At 52.2% G+C, this 24,990-nt stretch overlaps 1 protein-coding gene across 1 annotated transcript in view; it reads left to right on the top strand.

The window, feature by feature from the left end:
• ezrb (ezrin b) overlaps positions 1-18,635 on the top strand; it is a 91,837-nt gene extending 73,202 nt beyond the window's left edge. The window contains exons 8-13 of the mRNA XM_059986562.1: positions 2,597-2,760; positions 5,825-5,955; positions 7,219-7,379; positions 8,074-8,166; positions 8,566-8,811; positions 17,388-18,635. Of these exons, the coding sequence (XP_059842545.1) occupies positions 2,597-2,760; positions 5,825-5,955; positions 7,219-7,379; positions 8,074-8,166; positions 8,566-8,811; positions 17,388-17,552 (960 nt within the window). The 3' untranslated portion in view covers positions 17,553-18,635. The remainder of the gene's footprint in view (positions 1-2,596; positions 2,761-5,824; positions 5,956-7,218; positions 7,380-8,073; positions 8,167-8,565; positions 8,812-17,387) is intronic.
• Positions 18,636-24,990: the final 6,355 nt, after the last annotated feature.

Here is a 24,990-nt window from a genome sequence, read left to right as displayed (position 1 = left end):
GGCTTCCCAACTCTTTTCACGTGGTCAAATCCGACTCTTAATAAAAATAGTTAAAAGAACCAAGCCCTGAGAAACTACATGTAAACCCTTCCAGCTGTGAAAGTGAACTGGTAAAAGGTAGAAAATGAGAAATCAATGTACACTTATGGTTCTGTGCAAAGCACTTCGGCACATTTATGTATACAGTAGCTAGGGTGCCTGAGCGTTTTGCACAGTACTGTATTTGTCAACAGGGAGCAGAGAGCGAGTTTGTAAATCTGACCAGAGCAAAGGATGTTGGGAATGGCGAGGGTGGAGTGCCGCGGGAGGGGTGTTGGACAGGTGGGAGAGGTGAGGGGGTGGTGCAGATGCAGACACACCCAGTCCTGAGCCATTAGGCAAGGTCACTTGATTTCAAACAGTTGGCTTATTGATCATTACAAATTGTCTCTCTGCTGCTTCCCGCTCCCTCCCCTCTCCCTTCCCCTTTTCCCAACCATGATTCCCCTCTCCCTGCCCCCTTCCCTCTCTCACTCCACAAGAGAGACTCGTATCAGAATCAGGTTTATCATCACTCACATATGTCGTAAAATCCTCCTGATGAAGGGTTTCGGCCCGAAACGTTGTCACTACCTCCTCCCATAGATGCTGTCTGGCCTGCTGAGTTCTGCCAGCATTTCGTGGTTTTTTTATTTTGTCGTAAAATTTGTTTTTTTTTTGTGTGGCAACAGTACAGTGCAATATGTAAAATTACTACAGTACTGTGCAAAAGTCTTAGGCACCCGAGCTACATACATGAGCCTAAGACTTCTGCACAGTACCGTGTATGAGGAAAAATGTAGCTGAGGTTAAGTGGGGTTGCTTTGTTAGAAAGTGGGTGATACTGAATAATTGCTCTGTATTTGAATTTGTTGAAGTGTGTCAGCCATTGTGGGACTTGGGGATAACAACCCATTGTAATTAATGCAATGAAGGGTGACCTCACATAATCTGACCAAGCCCCTCTCTGGACCCCATTATCTGAAGGTTTAACCCAGAGAACCAAGCCCCCCCCCCCCCCACCCCACCTGGCCTGAGACCTGGGAGATCAGTACTTGTAGCTGTTAAACAAAGGCTACAATCGCTGCTGCCTGTATCTCCCTGGCCCACTGCATTGGGCGCTGATGTTAAGTCAATATGGAATTGAACATTCCAGGCGGCAATAAGACCTGCCAGCTCCACGGTGAACTTTCCCTTCCAAATTCCAAATCCCGTGTCCTGTGAGTTCATATCTGGGAATTACATCGGTCTCCCTGTATTGCTTCTGAAGTGTTCCAGTAAGGGGACGGGGATCTTCCCTTAACCCCTCTCTCTTTCAGACTCCTCTGCAGGGAGTTTGTATGTTCTCCCTGTGAGTGTGTGGATTTCCTCCAGGTGATCCGGTTTCTGACTAATTCCAAGACGTCCCGGTTAGTAGGTTGGTTGGTCATTGTAGATTGTCCTGTGATTAGGTTGGGGTTAAACGGGTGAGTCACTGGCTGGTGCAGCTCGTTGGGCCAGAAGGGCCCGTTCTGTGTCTATCAGAAAAAAATTTACAAGGATGTTGCCGGGACTGCAGGACCTCGGTTATAAGGAAAGACTGAATGGGTTAGGACTGTACTCTGCAGAGTGAGGGGAGATTTGATAGATGTGTACTAAATTATGAAGGGGTTAGAGAGGGTAAACAGAAGCAGGCTCTTTCCCCTGGGGGGGAGAAAATCTGCAGATGCTGGAAATCCAAAGCCACACACACAAAATGCTGGAGGAGTTCAGCAGGAGCCAGGCAGCTGGAAATGAAAAGATAGTCGATGTTTTGGGTCAGGAACCCTGCTTCATGACTGAGAAGGAAGTGGAAAGAGGAGAAGGAAGTTGGCTGGATAGGTGAAGCCAAGGTCAAGGGCTGGAGAAGAAAGAATCTGAGAGGAGAGTGGACCAGAGGAGAAAGGGAAGGGGGAGGGACCCAGGGGAGGTGAGGAGAGGTAAAAGGTCAGAGTGCGGAATAGAGGAAGAGGGGTGAGGTGGAAATCGATATTCATGCCATCGGTTTGGAGGATACTCAGATGGAAGTTAAGGTTACAGAAGATGAGGGTGGCTCATCTTGACACAAGAGGGGGCCGTGAACTAATCTGTTGGAACAGGAATGGTAAGCAAATTAAAATGTTGGCCAACGGGAAGTCACGTTTGGGGTGAATGGTGCGGAGGTGCTCAATAAAGTTGTCGCCCAGTCTATGGCGGGTCTCACCATTGTAGAAGAGGCCACATTGGGAGCACCGGACGCCAGAGCCAACCCCAGCAGATTCACAGTTGCAGTGTTGTCTCACCTGGAAAGACTGTCTGGGCCTCGAATGGAGGTGAGAGAGGAGGTGTATGGGCAGGTGTAGCATTTGGGGCTGACGCTGTGTCTGACCAGCTCTCTGTACCCTACGGGGAGGTTGTGGGTGTCACAGGGACCCCAGTGTAGGCAACCTCTTCCCCGGCTGTGTCTGACCAGCTCTCTCTACCCTACGGGGAGGTTGTGGGTGTCACAGAGACCCTAGTGTAGGTGACCTCATCCCCGACTGTGTCTGACCACGTTCTCTCTCTCTACCCTTCCCCGCAGGACTTTGTCTTCTATGCTTCTCGCCTGAGGATCAACAAGAGGATCCTGCAGCTGTGCATGGGCAACCACGAGCTGTACATGAGGCGGCGGAAGCCCGACACCATCGAGGTGCAGCAGATGAAGGCTCAGGCTCGGGAGGAGAAGCACAAGAAGCAGCTGGAGAGGTAGGGAGGCTGAGCAATGAGGAGACGGCACATTAACCACAGGGAGGGGGCCGCAGGAGAATCCCAACAAGGAGGGTAATGTAGGAGAGGAATCCAGCAGCTTAGTGAACGAGGTAATGTTAGCCTCGGATGGAAGAGGACGTTCCATTGGCGAGCAGTCAGGGAAATGTTTCAGCCACAGTGACCCTCCCTTGCCCCTCACCCAGTAACCGCATGCATCTGAAAACCGGTTGGGCTCTGTAGTGTTAAATTGTAATGCAATGATAAAAACTGCCCACCGGGCAGAGTGTGTGTGGACAAAGAGCAGGATTCCTGCCCGTCAGCTGTGTGAAAATATCGGACTCCTGTGGACTTCCCTTTGCCAGAGTGACGAACTGATGTCCTTTCCTGGGTAGATGAGGGGGAGCCAGTGGATGTGATGTACTTAGTTTTCAGAAGGATGCTGGTGTGAAGAATCTGCACGGGGGGTGGTGAAAGGAGACACAGGAGTTAATATTCTGACAGGAGAATTGGCGATGGAATGGAAAGTGGATTGATGTTCCTTCCTGAAACTTCCAGTCACTCACTTGCTTCAGGACTAACTCCGCCCTCGAACTTTGAAGTAAATTTCTCTCCTTGTCAATGTATTGGACTTGGATCTGAATCTCTTGGTTAGATTAATGTTTAAAATCTGCAATCTTTAAACAAGTAGAAGTGTTTTATAAAATATTCGTATCGGGGCAGTAAGTGACACGGCTGGGAGAGCCATTGTCTCACTTCTCTGGGGACCCAAGTTCAACCCTGCCCTTGCCTGCTGTCTCTGTGGAGTTTGCACGTTCTGTCTGCAACCCCGTGGGCATTCTCTGAGTGCTGGGGATTCCTCACACATCCCAAAGTACAAAGTAAATTTATTATGACGTACGTCCCCATGTACTATGCTGAGATTCACTTCCTTCGTAGTCAGAGTAAATACAAAGAAACACAATCGAATCAATGAGGAACAAGTGGATAGTGTGCAGAAGACAAACTCTGCAAGTACAAAGAGAAATAAACAAAATAATAATAAATAAATAAACAAGCAATAAATATCAAAAACATGAGTTGTAGAGATCTTGAAGGTGATACCGTAGGTTGTGGAATCACTTCAGTGTTGGGGTGAGTGAAATTATCCACGCTGGTTCAGGAGCCTGATGGTTGAGGGGTAATGACTGTCCCTGAACCTGGTGGTGTGGGTCCTGAGGCTCCTGTACCTCCTGCCTGATGGTTGAGGGGTATTGACTGTTCCTGATGCTGGTGGTGTGGGTCCTGAGGCTCCTGTACCTCCTTCCTGATGGTTGAGGGGTAATGACTGTTCCTGATGCTGGTGGTGTGGGTCCTGAGGCTCCTGTACCTCCTGCCTGATGGTTGAGGGGTATTGACTGTTCCTGATGCTGGTGGTGTGGGTCCTGAGGCTCCTGTACCTCCTGCCTGATGGTTGAGGGGTAATAACTGTTCCTGATGCTGGTGGTGTGGGTCCTGAGGCTCCTGTACCTCCTGCCTGATGGTTGAGGGGTAATAACTGTTCCTGATGCTGGTGGTGTGGGTCCTGAGGCTCCTGTACCTCCTGCCTGATGGTTGAGGGGTAATAACTGTTCCTGATGCTGGTGGTGTGGGTCCTGAGGCTCCTGTACCTCCTGCCTGATGCTTGAGGGGTAATGACTGTTCCTGATGCTGGTGGTGTGGGACCTGAGGCTCCTGTACCTCCTGCCTGATGCTTGAGGGGTAATAACTGTTCCTGATGCTGGTGGTGTGGGTCCTGAGGCTCCTGTACCTCCTTCCTGATGGCAGCAGTGAGAAGAGAGCAGGCCTGGATTTTTAATGAAAGCGTGGGGAGGTGGGGTTAGGATTACAGTAAATACGAGAGTAGGTGGAATCAGTGACCCAAGAGGTCGTTTCCATGCTCGAATAAATTCTCAAGGATGTTGCGGGGTCTGGAGGACCGAGTTAGAAGGAAAGGTTGGCCTGATCTGGAACGTTGAAGATTGAGGGGAGCTTTGATAGAGGTATACAAAACTATGAGGGACATAGATACGGTAAATGCAAGTTGGCTTTTTTCGCTGAGGTGGGACTACAACTGGAGGTCATGGGTTAAGAGTGAAAGGCAAAATATTGAAGAGGAGCATGAGGGCAATCTTCTTCACTCGGAGGGTTGAAGAGTGTGAAATGACCTCCCAGTGCAAGTGGTGCGTACGAGCTCAATCGAAGAGAAGTTTGGATAGCTAGAGTATGGGGGGCTTCGACCCACTGCAGGTCAATGGGAGTAAGCAGTTTACATGTTTCAACACAGGTTTGGTGGGCCGAAGAGCCAGTTTCTGTGCTGTACATTTCTATGACTCTATCTTAATCTGATCCCAGCTCTGTCTTCACCTGTGAGTCTGCTGGGGTCGTCCGTAGTGTCCGGTGCTCCTGATTCGACCTCCTCTACATTGGGGGGATCGCTTCATTGAGCACTTCCGCTCCATCCAGCAAAAGCACAATTTCTAAGTGGGCAACCGTTTTAATTGTTGTCCCCATTCCTGTTCCGACTTGTCAGTCCATGGCCTCCTTTAGTGCCACCCTCCAACCTCATGGCATTAATATCAATTTCTCCTTCCGGTAGAACTAAATTTCCCCTTTCCCCATTCCCCTTTTCCCCCCTAGCCTCTCACCTGCCTATCACCTCCCCCGGGTCCACCCCTCCTTCCCTTTCTCCCACGGTTCATTCTCCTCTCCTGTCAGATTCCTTTTCACCATTTTGTTTTTCCCACTCACCTGGCTTCACCTATCACCTTTTAGTAATCCTCCTTCCCCTCCTCCCACCCTTTTATTCTGGTGCCTTCCCTCTTCCTTTCCGGTCCCGATAAGGGGTGTCGGCCCGAAACGTCAGCTGCTTATTCAGTTCCAGAGATGCCAGACCTGCTGAGCTCCTGCAGCATGTTGTGTGCATTACGTTGTGCAGCCTCCACACTGGCAATGACTCCTCGAGACTCCGTCCCACCAGGGAAGTCTGCGCCTTGCGGACGTGGCGTTTACGTTGGTAACACTAACCTTGCCGTCTCGTGTGCAGAGCTCAGCTGGAGCAGGAGAAGCAAAAGAGAGAGATGGTGGAGAGGGAGAAGGAGCAGATGGAGAGGGAAGCCCGTGACTTGATGTTGAAGTTGAAACATTACGAGGATCAGACAAAGAAAGCTGAGCAGGGTAAGTGGCCAGCCTTGTCTCACGGGTACACGGGGGTTGGTCACCACGTCCTGCCCAGTGACCACTGCATCGTAACACCCGTAAGCCAGAGGAACTTCATAATCAGGTAGACTTTTGAGTAGCCGGGGAATTAAGGGTTATGGGGAGAAGGCCAATCGATGGAGCAAAGTCCACAACCAGATCAGCAATGATCTTACTGAATAGGAGAGCAGATTTGATAGAGTCATAGAAACAGGCCCTTTGGCCCATCTAATCCGTGCCAAGCCATTTAAACTGCTTGGTCCCATCAACTAGGCTGTAGCTTTCCATACCCCTACCATCCGTGTACCTATCCAAATTTCTCTGAAGCAAAGAAATTGAGCTTGCATGCACCACCTGCACTGGCAGCTCATTCCACACTCTCACCACCCTCTGAGTGAAGTTTCCCCTCATGTTCCCCTTAAACTTCTCGCCTTTCACCCTTAACCCATGACCTCTGGTTGTAGTCCCACCCAGCCTCAGTGGAAAAAACCTGCTTGCATTTCCCCTATCTATACCCTCATAATTATGTATTCCTCCATCAGTCTCCTGCATTCTAAGAAATAACGTCCCAACTCATCAGTGCTTCTCCTACTGATATTCTTGACGTTGAGTGGAAGCTGGAGAAGGGCAACTGAAAAGTAGAGTGGATCCCATCAGAAGAGTCACGGCTCTAGAGTGACCATAAGGCCATAGGAACAGAATCAGGCCATTTGGCCCCTTGAGTCTGCCTCACCATTTCATCATGGCTGATCCATTTTCCTCTTAACCCACTCTCCTGTCTTCTCCCGGTAACCTTTCGTACCCTGACTAATCAAGGACCTCTGCCTTAAATGAACCCAGTGACCTGGCCTAGATTTAGCAGTTCCTGGCTAAAGAAATTCCGCCTTTTCTCTGTTCTAAATGCACATCCCTCTTTTCTGAGGCTGTACCCTGTGGTCCTAGAGTTCCCCCACCCAAGGAAACATCCTGTTCATGTCCACTCTATCTCGGTCTTTCAACATATAATAGGTTTCAATGAGATCCTCCCTCGTTCTTCTAAACTCCAGCAAGTACGGGCCCAGAGCCGTCACTTGCTGCTGATACGAGAGGGGGTTGATGTCAACAGGTGGTCAATGGGTGTTGGAGATGTCGGGTTTGTGGGGCTGGGATTGGAACTCAGCCAGGATCGTAATGAGGAGCTGGCTGACGGTTGAGCCCTCTGCCCACCATGATTGGTGAATGGTTCTTTGTCTGGGATCCTAGACCTGGCCGATCAGATGCAGAGAGCTGCCCAGCTGGAGGATGAGAGGAGGAGAGCCAAGGCGGAGGCCGAGCGGCTGGAGTTCGAACGCCTGGAGGCCCTGCGTGCCAAGGAGGAGCTGCAGAGGCAAGCAGAGGACCAGATGAAGAGCCAGGAGCAGCTGGTAAATACCGGGACCAGTGGGGGTGCGGCTGCCAGGCACTAGTTTGTCCTCCCTCGAACACTGGCTCTCAAACCATTCCTCATACACTGACTCACCCTCCCTTCCTTCCCTGCACACCCTCCCTTCCCTTACACCCCTCACTCCCCCTTACACCAGTCCACCCCCACCCCACCCCTCACTCCCCTCGCCTCACCCTCATTATCCTGTCAGGCATGAAGCCTGGAGTCTGCAGTAGGTAAGAGGGCCGAGGTCTGAGGCGTTGGAGTGACAGAGCACCCCCCCCCCCCCCCCATATCCACAGTGACTCTCTCATCCGCATTCCACATTCCAGTGGGGAGGGAGTCTTAACCTGAATATCAGTTACCAGCGAAATCTTTGTGTGTGGAGTGAGAAGTCTGCGGGTGCTGACCATCGGAAACATGAGCAGACGGTGCTGAAATCCCTCAGCCGGTCGGACGGTGACTCTGGAGAGAGAAATGGGCCCGAGCTGTCTGCTGATGGTTTCAGTTGTCAAACCGCCCGGCGCCTGTCCCTGAGCCAGTTCCACAGTTCCAGGTGGTTCTGTTGAGTTCAGCTGGGGGCGGGGTGGGGGGGGGGGGTGTCTGCCAGGGCAGAGGTAACGTGGTTTCTGTGCCCCTCAGCTGAGGGGCGAGGTGCAGTGGGGGGCTCTCACTGAGTTTGCTGTTTGTACTAGGCCGCAGAGTTGTCTGAATATACAGCGAAGATCGAGGAGCTGGAGGACGCCAGGAGGATGAAGGAGGAGGAAGCCTTTGAATGGCAGCATCGGGTGAGACCATCTCCTGTGGCAATTCTGTTAACGTGGGCACACCCCCAAAGGGTTTGAATGTCAGCATCGGGTGAGACCATCTCCTGTGGCAATTCTGTTAACGTGGGCACACCCCCAAAGGGTTTGCACACCCTGACGCGCACTCACAAGTGTACGTGCACACGCCAGCCTGCGCACATGCATGAGACACACACCCGTGAGCACACGCACACCCACAAGAGTACATGCACACACACACTCCCTTGAGAGGTGGGTCTGGGGCACGGGGCGAGACTCTGTCTCTCAATGGGGCACCTCCTGCATTTGGAAGCAGGGGCAGCCGCGGGCCAGGGCCTGGCACGTGCCCCCCGGCACAGGTGGTCGTTGAGAGGCTGGGCACTGACTTCGTATCCACCACAGGCACAGACCGTCCAAGAGGATCTGGAGAAGACCAAGGAGGAGCTACACATGGTGCTGTCCGCCCCGCCCCCTCCCCCACCCCCTCCCGTCTACGAGGTGCCGGAGGACCCTGACCAGAATGATGTTGAGGAGAACCACTCTTCAGACAGTGCTGAGCTGGTCTCAGAGGGCATCCTGGACCACAGGATCGAGGAGCAACGCATGACCGAGGTGGAGAAGAACGAGCGGGTGCAGCAGCAGCTGATGGTGAGGGCCGGTGGTGACGGGCGAGGCCGGGGCTGGATGTGTGGGGGTGACGGGCGAGGCCGGGGCTGGATGTGTGCGGGTGACGGGCGAGGCCGAGGCTGGATGTGTGGGGGTGACGGGTGAGGCCGGGGCTGGATGTGTGGGGGTGTTGGGCGAGGCCGAGGCTGGATTTGTGGGGGTGAAGGGCGAGGCCGGGGCTGGATGTGTGGGGGTGACGGGCGAGGCCGGGGCTGGATGTGTGGGGGTGTTGGGCGAGGCCGGGGCTGGATGTGTGGGGGTGACGGGCGAGGCTGGGGCTGGATGTGTGGGGGTGACAGGCGAGGCCGGGGCTGGATGTGTGGGGGTGACGGGCGAGGCCGGGGCTGGATGTGTGGGGGTGACGGGCCTGGATGAGTGGGGGTGACGGGCGAGGCCGAGGCTGGATGTGTGGGGGTGACGGGCGAGGCCGGGGCTGGATGTGTGGGGGTGTTGGGCGAGGCCGGGGCTGGATGTCTGGGGGTGACGGGTGAGGCCGAGGCTGGATGTGTGGGGGTGACGGGCGAGGCCGGGGCTGGATGTGTGGGGGTGACGGGCGAGGCCGGGGCTGGATGTGTGGGGGTGTTGGGCGAGGCCGGGGCTGGATGTGTGGGGGTGACGGGCCTGGATGAGTGGGGGTGACGGGCGTGTCCGGGGCTGGATGTGTGGGGGTGACTGGCGAGGCCGAGGCTGGATGTGTGGGGGTGACGGGCGAGGCCGAGGCTGGATGTGTGGTGGTGACGGGCGAGGCCGAGGCTGGATGTGTGGGGGTGACGGGCGAGGCCGGGGCTGGATGTGTGGTGGTGACGGGCGAGGCCGGGGCTGGATGTGTGGTGGTGACGGGCGAGGCCGGGGCTGGATGTGTGGGGGTGACGGGCGAGGCCGGGGCTGGATGTGTGGGGGTGACGGGCGAGGCCGGGGCTGGATGTGTGGGGGTGACGGGCGAGGCCGAGGCTGGATGTGTGGGAATGACGGGCGAGGCCGGGGCTGGATGTGTGGGGGTGACGGGCGAGGCTGGGGCTGGATGTGTGGGGGTGCTGGGCGAGGCCGGGGCTGGATGTGTGCGGGTGACGGGCGAGGCCGGGGCTGGATGTGTGGGGGTGACGGGCGTGTCCGGGGCTGGATGTGTGGGGGTGATGGGCGAGGCCGGGGCTGGATGTGTGGGGGTGACGGGCGAGGCCGGGGCTGGATGTGTGGGGGTGTTGGGCGAGGCCGGGGCTGGATGTGTGGGGGTGACGGGCGAGGCCGGGGCTGGATGTGTGGGGGTGACGGGCGAGGCCGAGGCTGGATGTGTGGGGGTGTTGGGCGAGGCAGAGGCTGGATGTGTGGGGGTGACGGGCGAGGCCGGGGCTGGATGTGTGGGGGTGTTGGGCGAGGCCGGGGCTGGATGTGTGGGGGTGTTGGGCGAGGCCGGGGCTGGATGTGTGGGGGTGACGGGCGAGGCCGGGGCTGGATGTCTGGGGGTGACGGGTGAGGCCGAGGCTGGATGTGTGGGGGTGTTGGGCGAGGCCGGGGCTGGATGTGTGGGGGTGTTGGGCGAGGCCGGGGCTGGATGTGTGGGGGTGTTGGGCGAGGCCGGGGCTGGATGTGTGGGGGTGACGGGCGTGTCCGGGGCTGGATGTGTGGGGGTGACGGGCGTGTCCGGGGCTGGATGTGTGGGGGTGACGGGTGAGGCCGGGGCTGGATGTGTGGGGGTGACGGGCGAGGCCGGGGCTGGATGTGTGGGGGTGACGGGTGAGGCCGGGGCTGGATGTGTGGGGGTGACGGGCGAGGCCGGGGCTGGATGTGTGGGGGTGACGGGCGAGGCCGGGGCTGGATGTGTGGGGGTGTTGGGCGAGGCCGGGACTGGATGTGTGGGGGTGACGGGCGAGGCCGGGGCTGGATGTGTGGGGGTGACGGGCGTGTCCGGGGCTGGATGTGTGGGGGTGACGGGCGAGGCAGAGGCTGGATGTGTGGGGGTGACGGGCGAGGCCGGGGCTGGATGTGTGGGGGTGACGGGCGAGGCCGGGGCTGGATGTGTGGGGGTGCTGGGCGAGGCCGGGGCTGGATGTGTGGGGGTGCTGGGCGAGGCCGGGGCTGGATGTGTGGGGGTGACGGGCGAGGCCGGGGCTGGATGTGTGGGGGTGACGGGCGAGGCCGGGGCTGGATGTGTGGGGGTGTTGGGCGAGGCAGAGGCTGGATGTGTGGGGGTGACGGGCGTGTCCGGGGCTGGATGTGTGGGGGTGACGGGCGAGGCCGGGGCTGGATGTGTGGGGGTGCTGGGCGAGGCCGGGGCTGGATGTGTGGGGGTGACGGGCGAGGCCGGGGCTGGATGTGTGGGGGTGACGGGCGAGGCCGGGGCTGGATGTGTGGGGGTGACGGGCGATGCCGGGCCTGGATGTGTGGGGGTGTTGGGCGAGGCCGGGGCTGGATGTGTGGGGGTGACGGGTGAGGCCGAGGCTGGATGTGTGGGGGTGTTGGGCGAGGCAGAGGCTGGATGTGTGGGGGTGACGGGCGAGGCCGGGGCTGGATGTGTGGGGGTGTTGGGCGAGGCCGGGGCTGGATGTGTGGGGGTGTTGGGCGAGGCCGGGGCTGGATGTGTGGGGGTGACGGGCGAGGCCGGGGCTGGATGTCTGGGGGTGACGGGTGAGGCCGAGGCTGGATGTGTGGGGGTGTTGGGCGAGGCCGGGGCTGGATGTGTGGGGGTGTTGGGCGAGGCCGAGGCTGGATGTGTGGGGGTGTTGGGCGAGGCCGGGGCTGGATGTGTGGGGGTGACGGGCGTGTCCGGGGCTGGATGTGTGGGGGTGACGGGCGTGTCCGGGGCTGGATGTGTGGGGGTGACGGGCGTGTCCGGGGCTGGATGTGTGGGGGTGACGGGTGAGGCCGGGGCTGGATGTGTGGGGGTGACGGGCGAGGCCGGGGCTGGATGTGTGGGGGTGACGGGCGAGGCCGGGGCTGGATGTGTGGGGGTGACGGGCGTGTCCGGGGCTGGATGTGTGGGGGTGACGGGTGAGGCCGGGGCTGGATGTGTGGGGGTGACGGGCGAGGCCGGGGCTGGATGTGTGGGGGTGACGGGTGAGGCCGGGGCTGGATGTGTGGGGGTGACGGGCGAGGCCGGGGCTGGATGTGTGGGGGTGACGGGCGAGGCCGGGGCTGGATGTGTGGGGGTGACGGGCGAGGCCGGGGCTGGATGTGTGGGGGTGACGGGCGTGTCCGGGGCTGGATGTGTGGGGGTGACGGGCGAGGCAGAGGCTGGATGTGTGGGGGTGACGGGCGAGGCCGGGGCTGGATGTGTGGGGGTGACGGGCGAGGCCGGGGCTGGATGTGTGGGGGTGCTGGGCGAGGCCGGGGCTGGATGTGTGGGGGTGACGGGCGAGGCCGGGGCTGGATGTGTGGGGGTGACGGGAGTGTCCGGGGCTGGATGTGTGGGGGTGACGGGCGAGGCCGGGGCTGGATGTGTGGGGGTGCTGGGCGAGGCCGGGGCTGGATGTGTGGGGGTGACGGGCGAGGCCGGGGCTGGATGTGTGGGGGTGACGGGCGAGGCCGGGGCTGGATATGTGGGGGTGACGGGCGAGGCCGGGCCTGGATGTGTGGGGGTGTTGGGCGAGGCCGAGGCTGGATGTGTGGGGGTGTTGGGCGAGGCCGGGGCTGGATGGGCGAGGGAGTTTGGGGGTTAGCCAGCGGCTGGACAGGCAAGGGGTGATGGGCAAGGCCGGGATGTCGCCAGGGGAAGGGTTCAGGATATGAGCTGTGTGCTTGGCTGGTTTTGTTACCGGGTACGGAGAATGTCTTGTGGAATGGTGTAACACGGGCTGATCCTGGTTTGGTCACTGGGTATGGAGAATGTGTTGTGGAATGGTGTAACACGGGCTGATCCTGGTTTGGTCACTGGGTATGGAGAATGTGTTGTGGAATGGTGTAACACGGGCTGATCCTGGTTTGGTCACTGGGTATGGAGAATGTGTTGTGGAATGGTGTAACACGGGCTGATCCTGGTTTGGTCACTGGGTATGGAGAATGTCTTGTGGAATGGTGTAACACGGGCTGATCCTGGTTTGGTCATTGGGTATGGAGAATGTCTTGTGGAATGGTGTAACACGGGCTGATCCTGGTTTGGTCACTGGGTATGGAGAATGTGTTGTGGAATGGTGTAACACGGGCTGATCCTGGTTTGGTCACTCGGTATGGAGAATGTGTTGTGGAATGGTGTAACACGGGCTGATCCTGGTTTGGTCACTGGGTATGGAGAATGTGTTGTGGAATGGTGTAACACGGGCTGATCCTGGTTTGGTCACTGGGTATGGAGAATGTGTTGTGGAATGGTGTAACACGGGCTGATCCTGGTTTGGTTACTGGGTATGGAGAATGTGTTGTGGAATGGTGTAACACGGGCTGATCCATGTTTGGTCACTGGGTATGGAGAATGTGTTGTGGAATGGTGTAACACGGGCTGATCCATGTTTGGTCACTGGGTATGGAGAATGTGTTGTGGAATGGTGTAACACGGGCTGATCCTGGTTTGGTTACTGGGTATGGAGAATGTGTTGTGGAGTGGTGTAACACGGGCTGATCCATGTTTGGTCACTGGGTATGGAGAATGTGTTGTGGAATGGTGTAACACGGGCTGATCCTGGTTTGGTCACTGGGTATGGAGAGTGTGTTGTGGAATGGTGTAACACAGGCTGATCCTGGTTTGGTCACTGGGTATGGAGAATGTGTTGTGGAATGGTGTAACACGGGCTGATCCTGGTTTGGTCACTCGGTATGGAGAATGTGTTGTGGAATGGTGTAACACGGGCTGATCCTGGTTTGGTCACTGGGTATGGAGAATGTGTTGTGGAATGGTGTAACACAGGCTGATCCTGGTTTGGTCACTGGGTATGGAGAATGTGTTGTGGAATGGTGTAACACGGGCTGATCCTGGTTTGGTCACTCGGTATGGAGAATGTGTTGTGGAATGGTGTAACACGGGCTGATCCTGGTTTGGTCACTGGGTATGGAGAATGTGTTGTGGAATGGTGTAACACGGGCTGATCCTGGTTTGGTCACTCGGTATGGAGAATGTGTTGTGGAATGGTGTAACACGGGCTGATCCTGGTTTGGTCACTGGGTATGGAGAATGTGTTGTGGAATGGTGTAACACGGGCTGATCCTGGTTTGGTCACTCGGTATGGAGAATGTGTTGTGGAATGGTGTAACACGGGCTGATCCTGGTTTGGTCACTGGGTATGGAGAATGTGTTGTGGAATGGTGTAACACGGGCTGATCCTGGTTTGGTTACTGGGTATGGAGAATGTGTTGTGGAATGGTGTAACACGGGCTGATCCATGTTTGGTCACTGGGTATGGAGAATGTGTTGTGGAATGGTGTAACACGGGCTGATCCATGTTTGGTCACTGGGTATGGAGAATGTGTTGTGGAATGGTGTAACACGGGCTGATCCTGGTTTGGTTACTGGGTATGGAGAATGTGTTGTGGAGTGGTGTAACACGGGCTGATCCATGTTTGTTCACTGGGTATGGAGAATGTGTTGTGGAATGGTGTAACACGGGCTGATCCTGGTTTTGTTACTGGGTATGGAGAATGTGTTGTGGAATGGTGTAACACGGGCTGATCCTGGTTTGGTCACTGGGTATGGAGAATGTGTTGTGGAATGGTGTAACACAGGCTGATCCTGGTTTGGTCACTGGGTACGGAGAATGTGTTGTGGAATGGTGTAACACGGGCTGATCCTGGTTTGGTCACTCGGTATGGAGAATGTGTTGTGGAATGGTGTAACACGGGCTGATCCTGGTTTGGTCACTGGGTATGGAGAATGTGTTGTGGAATGGTGTAACACGGGCTGATCCATGTTTGGTCACTGGTTACGGAGAATGTGTTGTGGAATGGTGTAACACGGGCTGATCCTGGTTTGGTCACTGGGTATGGAGAATGTGTTGTGGAATGGTGTAACACGGGCTGATCCTGGTTTTGTCACTGGGTATGGAGAATGTGTTGTGGAATGGTGTAACACGGGCTGATCCTGGTTTGGTCACTGGGTATGGAGAATGTGTTGTGGAATGGTGTAACATGGGCTGATCCATGTTTGGTCACTGGGTATGGAGAATGTGTTGTGGAATGGTGTAACATGGGCTGATCCATGTTTGGTCACTGGGTATGGAGAATGTGTTCTGGAATGGTGTAACACGGGCTGATCCTGGTTTGGTCACTGGGTATGGAGAATGTGTTGTGGAATGGTGTAACACGGGCTGATCCTGGTTTGGTCACTGGGTACGGAGAATGTGTTGTGGAATGGTGTAACACGGGCTGATCCTGGTTTGGTCACTCGGTATGGAGAATGTGTTGTGGAATGGTGTAACACGGGCTGATCCTGGTTTGGTCACTGGGTATGGAGAATGTGTTGTGGAATGGTGTAACACGGGCTGATCCATGTTTGGTCACTGGTTACGGAGAATGTGTTGTGGAATGGTGTAACACGGGCTGATCCTGGTTTGGTCACTGGGTATGGAGAATGTGTTGTGGAATGGTGTAACACGGGCTGATCCTGGTTTTGTCACTGGGTATGGAGAATGTGTTGTGGAATGGTGTAACACGGGCTGATCCATGTTTGGTCACTGGGTATGGAGAATGTGTTGTGGAATGGTGTAACACGGGCTGATCCATGTTTGGTCACTGGGTATGGAGAATGTGTTGTGGAATGGTGTAACACGGGCTGATCCTGGTTTGGTTACTGGGTATGGAGAATGTGTTGTGGAGTGGTGTAACACGGGCTGATCCTGGTTTGGTCACTGGGTATGGAGAATGTGTTGTGGAATGGTGTAACACGGGCTGATCCTGGTTTGGTCACTGGGTATGGAGAATGTGTTGTGGAATGGTGTAACACGGGCTGATCCATGTTTGGTCACTGGGTATGGAGAATGTCTTGTGGAATGGTGTAACACGGGCTGATCCTGGTTTGGTCACTGGGTATGGAGAATGTGTTGTGGAATGGTGTAACACGGGCTGATCCTGGTTTTGTTACTGGGTATGGAGAACGTGTTGTGGAATGGTGTAACACGGGCTGATCCTGGTTTGGTCACTGGGTATGGAGAATGTGTTGTGGAATGGTGTAACACGGGCTGATCCTGGTTTTGTTACTGGGTATGGAGAATGTGTTGTGGAATGGTGTAACACGGGCTGATCCTGGTTTGGTCACTGGGTATGGAGAATGTGTTGTGGAATGGTGTAACACGGGCTGATCCTGGTTTGGTCACTGGGTATGGAGAATGTGTTGTGGAATGGTGTAACACGGGCTGATCCTGGTTTTGTTACTGGGTATGGAGAATGTGTTGTGGAATGGTGTAACACGGGCTGATCCTGGTTTGGTCACTGGGTATGGAGAATGTGTTGTGGAATGGTGTAACACGGGCTGATCCTGGTTTGGTCACTGGGTACGGAGAATGTGTTGTGGAATGGTGTAACACGGGCTGATCCTGGTTTGGTCACTGGGTATGGAGAATGTGTTGTGGAATGGTGTAACACGGGCTGATCCTGGTTTGGTCACTGGGTATGGAGAATGTGTTGTGGAATGGTGTAACACGGGCTGATCCTGGTTTTGTTACTGGGTATGGAGAATGTGTTGTGGAATGGTGTAACACGGGCTGATCCTGGTTTGGTCACTGGGTACGGAGAATGTGTTGTGGAATGGTGTAACACGGGCTGATCCTGGTTTGGTCACTGGTTACGGAGAATGTGTTGTGGAATGGTGTAACACGGGCTGATCCTGGTTTGGTCACTGGGTATGGAGAATGTGTTGTGGAATGGTGTAACACGGGCTGATCCTGGTTTGGTCACTGGGTATGGAGAATGTGTTGTGGAATGGTGTAACACGGGCTGATCCTGGTTTGGTCACTGGGTATGGAGAATGTCTTGTGGAATGGTGTAACACGGGCTGATCCTGGTTTGGTCACTGGGTATGGGGAATGTGTTGTGGAATGGTGTAACACGGGCTGATCCTGGTTTTGTTACTGGGTACGGAGAATGTGTTGTGGAATGGTGTAACACGGGCTGATCCATGATGCCGGTGGCTGAGGGAATGCACACGTAGGAGTGGAGCAGTGATTGGTGTAGAGGGGCAGGGCTGACAACGGAGGAGACTTCTGTTTGGGCTGCTGAAAGGTTAACAGTTTGGGCAAAAGGTGATGAGTGTATCTGGTACACAGGACTGATTGCGATCTGGGCCAGTGTGTGTGGATCTGAAGCACGGCTTGATATGGACAGTTGGTGGGATGATGGAGAAGCTGGGGGGGGTGGGGGGGGGAGAGCAGTTGATCTTCCGTGAGCCAGTTTACGTTAGTAGGGCTGAAGGGCAGTCTCAGATCATAACAATTCAGGGCGGTCTGGTGTGTTGAAGGAAGTAGGTGGTACTTGAGGCAACGGGTGGTGGATGGAGTCTTGAGGCTGGATGGTTAGTGTACAGTAGACAGAATCATCAGCAGGAAGTCACTGAGGTGGAAACAGAGTGATAAGTTTTGTCCGGGTTTCAATTGCCTTGGGTGGGTTGGTTGACCCAAGTTGTATGTTTTCTCTCCTTTCCATCCCAGTTGTTGAGCACTGAACTGGCCCAGTCCAGAGATGATAGCAAGAAAACCTCCAATGATATCATCCACCTGGAAAACGTGCGGAAAGGACAGGACAAGTACAAGACCCTGCGCCAGATCCGGAGGGGGAACACCAAGCAGAGGGTGGATGAGTTTGAATCGATGTAAAGCTTCCTGGATAGCAGTCCATGGGCCTTCCCGTGGACGGAGAAACAAACATTGGAAGTACTTTCTCACTTAGAATAGTGGCTGGGCCCACAGCCAACGTATCTTTTTCTTGTCTAAATTTTATATGGAAGTGTCCAAATTTTTGAGAATTTCTTTTGATCCTCCGCATTCTTGAGCGGTGAACCAGATTGTTAGTCGTGTAATTGTTCAATAACTTTTCCAGCTTGAAGAAAAGCCGCCTTTAATCTGATATAACGTGCAGTGGCGCATAAGTGATTATTCGGTGCCAAAAATAGATTACAGAAAGTGTTTCTTTGGAAAAGGAGGGGAGCTTAAGGCTATCAATGGAGGATATCAGACTTGTGCCACAAGTCATAGTCACCCATGTAAAAACATTCCATACAGTGTCACTAATAATATATTTTATATTACCGAGCACCTGCAAACACAGTGGGCCCCACGCATGATCAATACACTATTGAAACATTTAAGACACTCTTTTCTTTCCTCATTACATCCAGTTATGAATTGCCATAGATTGAATATAATATCAGAACTCAGCAATGGTTGCTTCGGACAGTTCAGTTTAAAAATTACGGGGAACGGATCATATTTTATATATTTTTGCTATTACAAGATTTGCACTTCAACATTTAGGATGTCAGGAAGTTATTACCTTGAGAATAATGGTTAGCTCTGTGTGGTAATCTGACTATTTTATAGAATACAATCTATTTGTAAAGTTTTTTTTTACTCCAGATCAAACAAATAGTGAAATGTATTTGTAAAAAGAAATCCTGTAGCAAGAGCAAATTGTCGTATTCTATTTAACCTAATCAACTGAGAAGACTTCTGCTGCGACCTGTGCGTGCCTGACTTTAGATGTTGTAAACGCTGAGGTGCAGGTTTCTAATCTGAACCTTGTCATCCTTAGGTGAGTAGTACAGACCTGTCACACTCCTTCACAATAGTGGCCAGCTTGGCTCCTCCAATCTTGTACTTCGTACTTTATACTTGCAAGTCTTGTACTAATATGGTCTTTCAAGTATTAAATTGCATCTAATAAAAAAGATGTTGGCAGGATTTTTGGTCTTGTGTCTATTTCCCCACTTCAGCTTACAGCTTATAGATACTTTATTGAGCCCAAAGGAAATTGCAGCGTCACAGTTGCATTACGTATTAGAAGAGAAGTAGAAAGAAGAAAAATAAGTCTAACAGTCCCCCCCCATCACTCCCCCATTATAGAGCCTGATGGTCGTGTAATGCTGTCTAAGCTGCTGCCTGTTCTGCTGCACCTCTGCACATTTCTTGTAAATTCCATGTTAAAACTCATCAGACTCCTTTAGGACTGCTGACACCAACTGTTGTGCCTCAGAACTGCACCCAACTGGCTGGCTTTTAACAGCTGTGCAAGCGGCATTTGGTAAAACTGGTTCATCCAGTCTGTACCTCAAAAGAGTGCAAGATGTTATCTTTACTCTGTATTCTTTACAAGTGAGTTCTAAATTTATTCCTCATTTCCTGTACGATTGTCAGCTGAGCCTGTTCGGTGAGAGCATGAGAATTAGTAGCTGCGTAGACCCTGCAGCCACACCTTGCCACTGCTTTCCTGCGTGCACCCCATATCTCTCGCTCCCTTGACTGCAGGGAGTGACCGAGCCCCACAGCCCCCATGGGTCGAGAGTTCCGAAAATTCCTCCATCTCTGGGTGAAGAAATTTAATCTCATTGCCCCTTACCCCTACTGACTACCTTGTTTCTTTACACCCCCATTGTCTACTTGTACGAAATGTATAAGATCCAGAGAGATCTCCGTTTGCCTTCCTAGATTCAAGAGTTTAACCTCTTGTACTGGAAAATTCCACCCCCTATTTGCAGGAATCAGATTTGTGAATCTTAATTGCACCTTCTCTATATCCCAAAACATTCCAGCTGCAGCCCACCAGCGCCCGATTGTAACTGGGACGATTCCTCCCTACTCCCATACTTAATAACATTGGCATATATTTCTGAAGACGCTGGGGATCCAGGGCAACACAAACAAAATGCAGGAGGAACTTGGCAGGTCAGACAGCGTCTATGGAAATGAATCGATAGTTGACGTTTCGGGCCAACACCCTTCTCTGGAACCGGAAGGGAAGGGGGAAGGCATCTGATGGTGGAGGCCAGGATCCTGGAGGTAATGGAGCGGTCGGGTTGATAGATTAACAAGGGAGGCTACAATGAGGAAGAAGGTGACGTGTAAATGTCGTGTGACATTGATCGGAACAGTTTCCGAAAACCTGAAACAAAAAGTAAAAAGTGGGTCAGTGTCTATGGAAAGAAGAGGATACAAAGCTAAAACAATAGACAGATAATCCTACAGCGAAGAATGCAAATTCCCTAAACTTGTTGAATTCCATGCTGAGTTTTGAAGACAGGAAGATGACATTACTATGTTAGAACTGTAGAAGCCCTCAGATAGAAAGAGGAGAGGCTTAAACAGTTCTGTGCAAAAGTCTTAGTTACGTATATAGAAACATAGAAAAACCTACAGCACAATTCAGGCCCTTCGGCCCACAAAGCTATGCCGAACATGTCCCTACCTTTGAACTACCTATGCTTTACCCACAACCCTCTAGTTTTCTAAGTTCCATGTAGCCATCCTGGAGTATCTTAAAAGACCCTATTGTTTCCACCTCCATCATCGCCAAAGGCAGCCAATTCCACACACTTACCACTCTCTCTATAAAAAACTTACCCCTGACATCTCCTCTGTACCTACTTCCAAGCACCTTAAAACTGTGCCTGCTCATGCTAGCCATTTCAGCCCTGGGGAAAAGCCTCTGACTATCCACACGATCAATGCCTCTCATCATCTTATATACCTCTATCAGGTCACCTCTCATCCTCCGTCGGTCCAATGAGAAAAGGCTGAGTTCACTCCACCTATTCTCATAAGGCATGCCCCCCAATCCAGGCTTGTAACATCCTTGTAAATCTCTGCACCATTTCTATGGTTTCCACATCCTTCCTGTAGTGAGGCAACCAGAACTGAGCACAGTACTCCAAGTGGGGTCTGACCAGGGTCCTATATAGCTGCAACATTACCTCTCAGCTCTTAAACTCAAACCCACGATTGATGAAGGCCAATGCACTGTACGCCTTCTTAACCACAGATTCAACCTGAGTAGCAGCTTTGAATGTCCTATGGATTCAGACCACCAAGATCCCTCTGATCCTCCACACTGCCAAGAGTCTTACCATTAATACTATATTCTGCCGTCATATTTGACCTACCAAAATGAACCACCTCACACTTATCTGGGTTGAACTCCATCTGCCACTTCTCAGCCCAGTTTTGTATCCTATCGCTGTCCCGCTGTAACCTCTGACAGTCCTCCACACTATCCACAACACCCCCAACCTTTTATGTCATCAATAAATTTACTAACCCATCCCTCCACTTCCTCATCCAGGTCACTTATAAAAATCACAGAGTGTAGGAGTCCCAGAACAGATCCCTGAGGCACACCACTGGTCACCGACTTCCATGTAGAATATGACCCGTCTACAACCACTCTTTGCCATGCTTTCTTTCTTTCTTTCTCAATAAGCCCTGCATGGGGTACCTTGTCAAATGCCTTGCTGAAATCCATATACACTACATCTATGGCTCTACCTTCAATGTGTTTACTCACATCCTCAAAAGATTCAATCAGACTCGTAAGGCAGGATCTGCCTTTGACAAAGCCATGCTGACTATTCCTAATCATACTATGCCTCTCCAAATGTTCATCAATCCTGCCTCTCAGGATTTTCTCCATGAACTTACCAACCACTGAAGACTCACTGGTCTATAATTTCCTGGGCTCTCCCTACTCTCTTTCTTGAATAAGGGAACAGCATCCACAACCCTCCAATCCTCTGGAACCTCTCCTGTCCTCATTGACGATGCAAAGATCATTGCCAGAGGCTCAGCAGTCTCCTCCCTTGCTTCTCACAGGAGCCTGGGGTACATCCCGTCAGGTACCGGTGACTTATTCAACTTGATGTTTTCCAAAAGCTCCAGTACATCCTCTTCCATAATACCTACATGCTCAAGTTTTCCAGTCTATATATCACTAGGATGCCCAAGTAATTTGCACATTTTGTCAATGCGGAGTGGAGAACGAGTTTGGTGAGGGTGGAGGCACTGCAGAAGGGGTGTGTGGGACAGGTGATTGAGGGGGAGGACCAGGGACAGCCAGGGGTGGGGTGGTTGCAGACACAGACACCAGGCAAGGCCATTTGATCCCAACACTTGTTTTATTGATCATTATAGACCGTCTCTCCAGTACTTCCCTCTCCCCTCCCCTTGTCCTAACCATGATTCCCCTCTCCTTGCCCCTTTCCCATCCTCAGTCCACAATAGAGACCCATATCAGAATCAGGTTTATCATCACTCACATACGTCATGAAATTTCCCGTCTATAATTAAATTTCTGACTTGGGGTACTCCCCTGAAAGGACAGGTTCTTTATTCTGATCCCAACATAGAGTAGGGTGAACAATCTCCAAAAGCTTTATAAATCAGCTCCAGATGACCGTCTGCTGGATACTGAATACATTAAATAAAGTGTGCTACCTGTCACCTGTCTGCCGATTTCTCTGTGTATCGTGCTGTGGCTGGCTGTGATGACCAGCATCTATCACCCCTTGGTAGATGTCGTACCTATTGAAGAAGATCTGCACCTGGAGATCTGGGTTCCCTCTCCACTTTGCACTGATCCCTCTCGGCTCCTACTCTGCCTGTGGGAGCCACGTATCTATGGTCTGGCTGTTTTTGGCACCTTTATTTTGGTAATTTGTCACCTGGCTTGGGGCAAACGAGTATAGCTGCATATTCCTGCTTTGTCTTAGTTGCTTAGTCTAGCGGAGAGGGGATGAGCCATAGGAATAATATTTTTGTTGACCACTAACTTTGCTTAATTATGCTAATTGGAACACCTGGTTAAATTAATTACGCTATTATACCACTTAGTATTGCTAATATCATTAGACCGTTATTAATTTGGTTTCGTTTGTTTTCTACAAAATTGTTGGTGTTAGACTGCTAATTAGACCACTGTATCACTAATTTAGTTCGATTAGTATTTTATTACTACAAAATCATTCGTCTTTATGGGTTTCTTAATAAAGGATTAAACGCACCTTATTCAATTTGGAAATTTACTTGGAAGCATGTCACAAAGCCCGTTCTTACTCTGAGTGGTTTTGGTCTGTTTTCAACTAACTACAGCTCTAGGTGACCTGTTTAATTCAGGCGTGAAGCTAAAACACTCACTCTGTGTTAAATGTCTCCAAATGGACCATGAGCAACACAGAGATACCTACAGTTCACAATTGTCCACCAACTCCCACGTTTTGCAGGTGATAATCTGCTGTGTCACAATTTCATGGGTTTTATATTTTACCTTTTTGTTATTTATATATTCTTTTTCAATTAGTCGTCCCAACTTACTCTAAGCACAAAGCATCAGGAAAGAAAATGTGAGACCTACTGTTTTAGACATAAACATGGTGAAACCACATTTAATGAGATGCTGGTAGAATGGCGAAAGTGTGGAATTTGTATAGTAAAAGCAGTGATCAACAAAAACCATGTACGATCACCATACAGTTGATAATAGTCAGTGACAGAACAGACAACAGCCCAGAAACAGGCCATTCGGCCCACAATGCTGTGCTGATCCCACTAAAAAGTAAATTAAAAATACACCATGTCCATATCCCTCCATTCGTGTGACTTTTCAAGCATCGCTTAAAAGCTAATGTATTTGCCTCTGTGACCACACCAGGTAGCACGTTCCAGGCATCTACCACTCCGAGTAAAAAAAACTTACCCCTCACATTGCCTTTGAACCTGCCCCCTCTGCCCCGCAATGCCTGTCCCCTGGTATTAGACATTTCTACTCTGATAGAAAGATACTCCCTGTCTACTCTACCTATGCCTCTCTTAATCTTATAAACCTCTATCGGATCTCCCCTCAGCCTCCGCACTCCAGAGAAACCAGCTCAACTGTGTCCAGCCTCTCACAATCGCACCCCTTTAAACCAGGCAGCATCCTAGAAAACCTCTCCCCAAAGCCTCGACACCCTTCCTCTAGTGGGGCATCCAGAACTGTATGCAATACTCTGAACGTGGCCTAATCAGAGTTCCATAAAGTTGCAGCATAACCTCTTGACCTTTGAGCTCAGTGCCTCGACTAATAAAAGCCAGCATTCCGTATGCCTTTTTAACAACCCTATTGACCTGCGCGGGCACTTCCAAGGAACAATGAACTTGGATCCCAAGATCTCTCTACTCAGCAACACTAACAGTCTCCTTGCATTTGCCCACCAAGATGCAACACCTCACATCTGTCTGGGTTAAACTCCATCTGCCGTTTCTCTGCCCATATCGGCTATTGATCTGTATTGTGCTGAATTCTTTGCCAGTCTTCGCTATCCACAACTCCACCAGTCATGGCATCATCTGCAAATTTACGAACCTATCTATCTACATTTTCATCCCGGTAATTTGTATACCATACATCACAAACAGCACATATCCCTGTGGGACACCTCTAGGTCAGAAGTTACAAGAAACTAGGAAATTACAGAAATTAGCTCAAAGCTCACAAAGCACTGTTACATAACGTAATAGATGCAGAGGATTTTTAAGGAAAGAAATTGAAACACTTGGCTTAGAAAGGTGGCCATACTGGGGGACAAACAGTTGAAGTGAGAGGCAGTTTCTCATCATTGCCAAGTTATGATGAAGTCTGACTTTAATAACAAAGGAAATTCTATTACATATTTCTGCTTCAAGTTCCTACAGCCTACCAAGTGCTTCTGTAAGGGGAGAGCTCTAAGTCAGGACTGTGCAGAGCTTTTCCCCGATGTTGCCATGGCATCGTGTGTCCACGTGTGAGAGAGAATTTGGAGAGTGCCTTCAGTTCGCAGATAGTGTGGGGGTGGGGGGGGGGAGAGTTGGCAACCCCGGGTTTAACACTTCATTTCTGCCCCAAAGCAGAGATGTTGCTGCCTGAGTGTTCTGTGGTCCGGTAACTTGGCATGGGTTTGTGCTGATGGAGGTGTGCGATGTACCAGATTATACTGCCGTGTGATGGGACCCCGATGTGAATAATGTAAAACAAACCCGATCAAATAGCCCCACCAAGAAGGAGTTGAGTGCGTTTGGCTCACACAGACTTTTCAAGGTAGTTCCAGACAGGCAGAGCACACACGGAAAGAAGGACCTGACTGTCATTCAGCTGTCTCACCTTCTGGGGGAGAAATAGTGTAAGATCATGAAATTCAATTCACACCAATAGGTAGAGATACCAGATCACAGCCGTTCCCCTCTGCACCCACTTTCTTAACCCCAGCACATAGCAACAGAGGTGATGAAGCTGCATTCAGAGTGACCAAAGCCT

Source organism: Hypanus sabinus, chromosome 12 (assembly GCF_030144855.1).
Source record: "Hypanus sabinus isolate sHypSab1 chromosome 12, sHypSab1.hap1, whole genome shotgun sequence".
Lineage (NCBI taxonomy): Eukaryota > Metazoa > Chordata > Chondrichthyes > Myliobatiformes > Dasyatidae > Hypanus > Hypanus sabinus.
The sequence above is the reverse complement of the archived record's forward strand: the minus strand, read 5'-3'. Positions and strand labels throughout refer to the sequence as shown.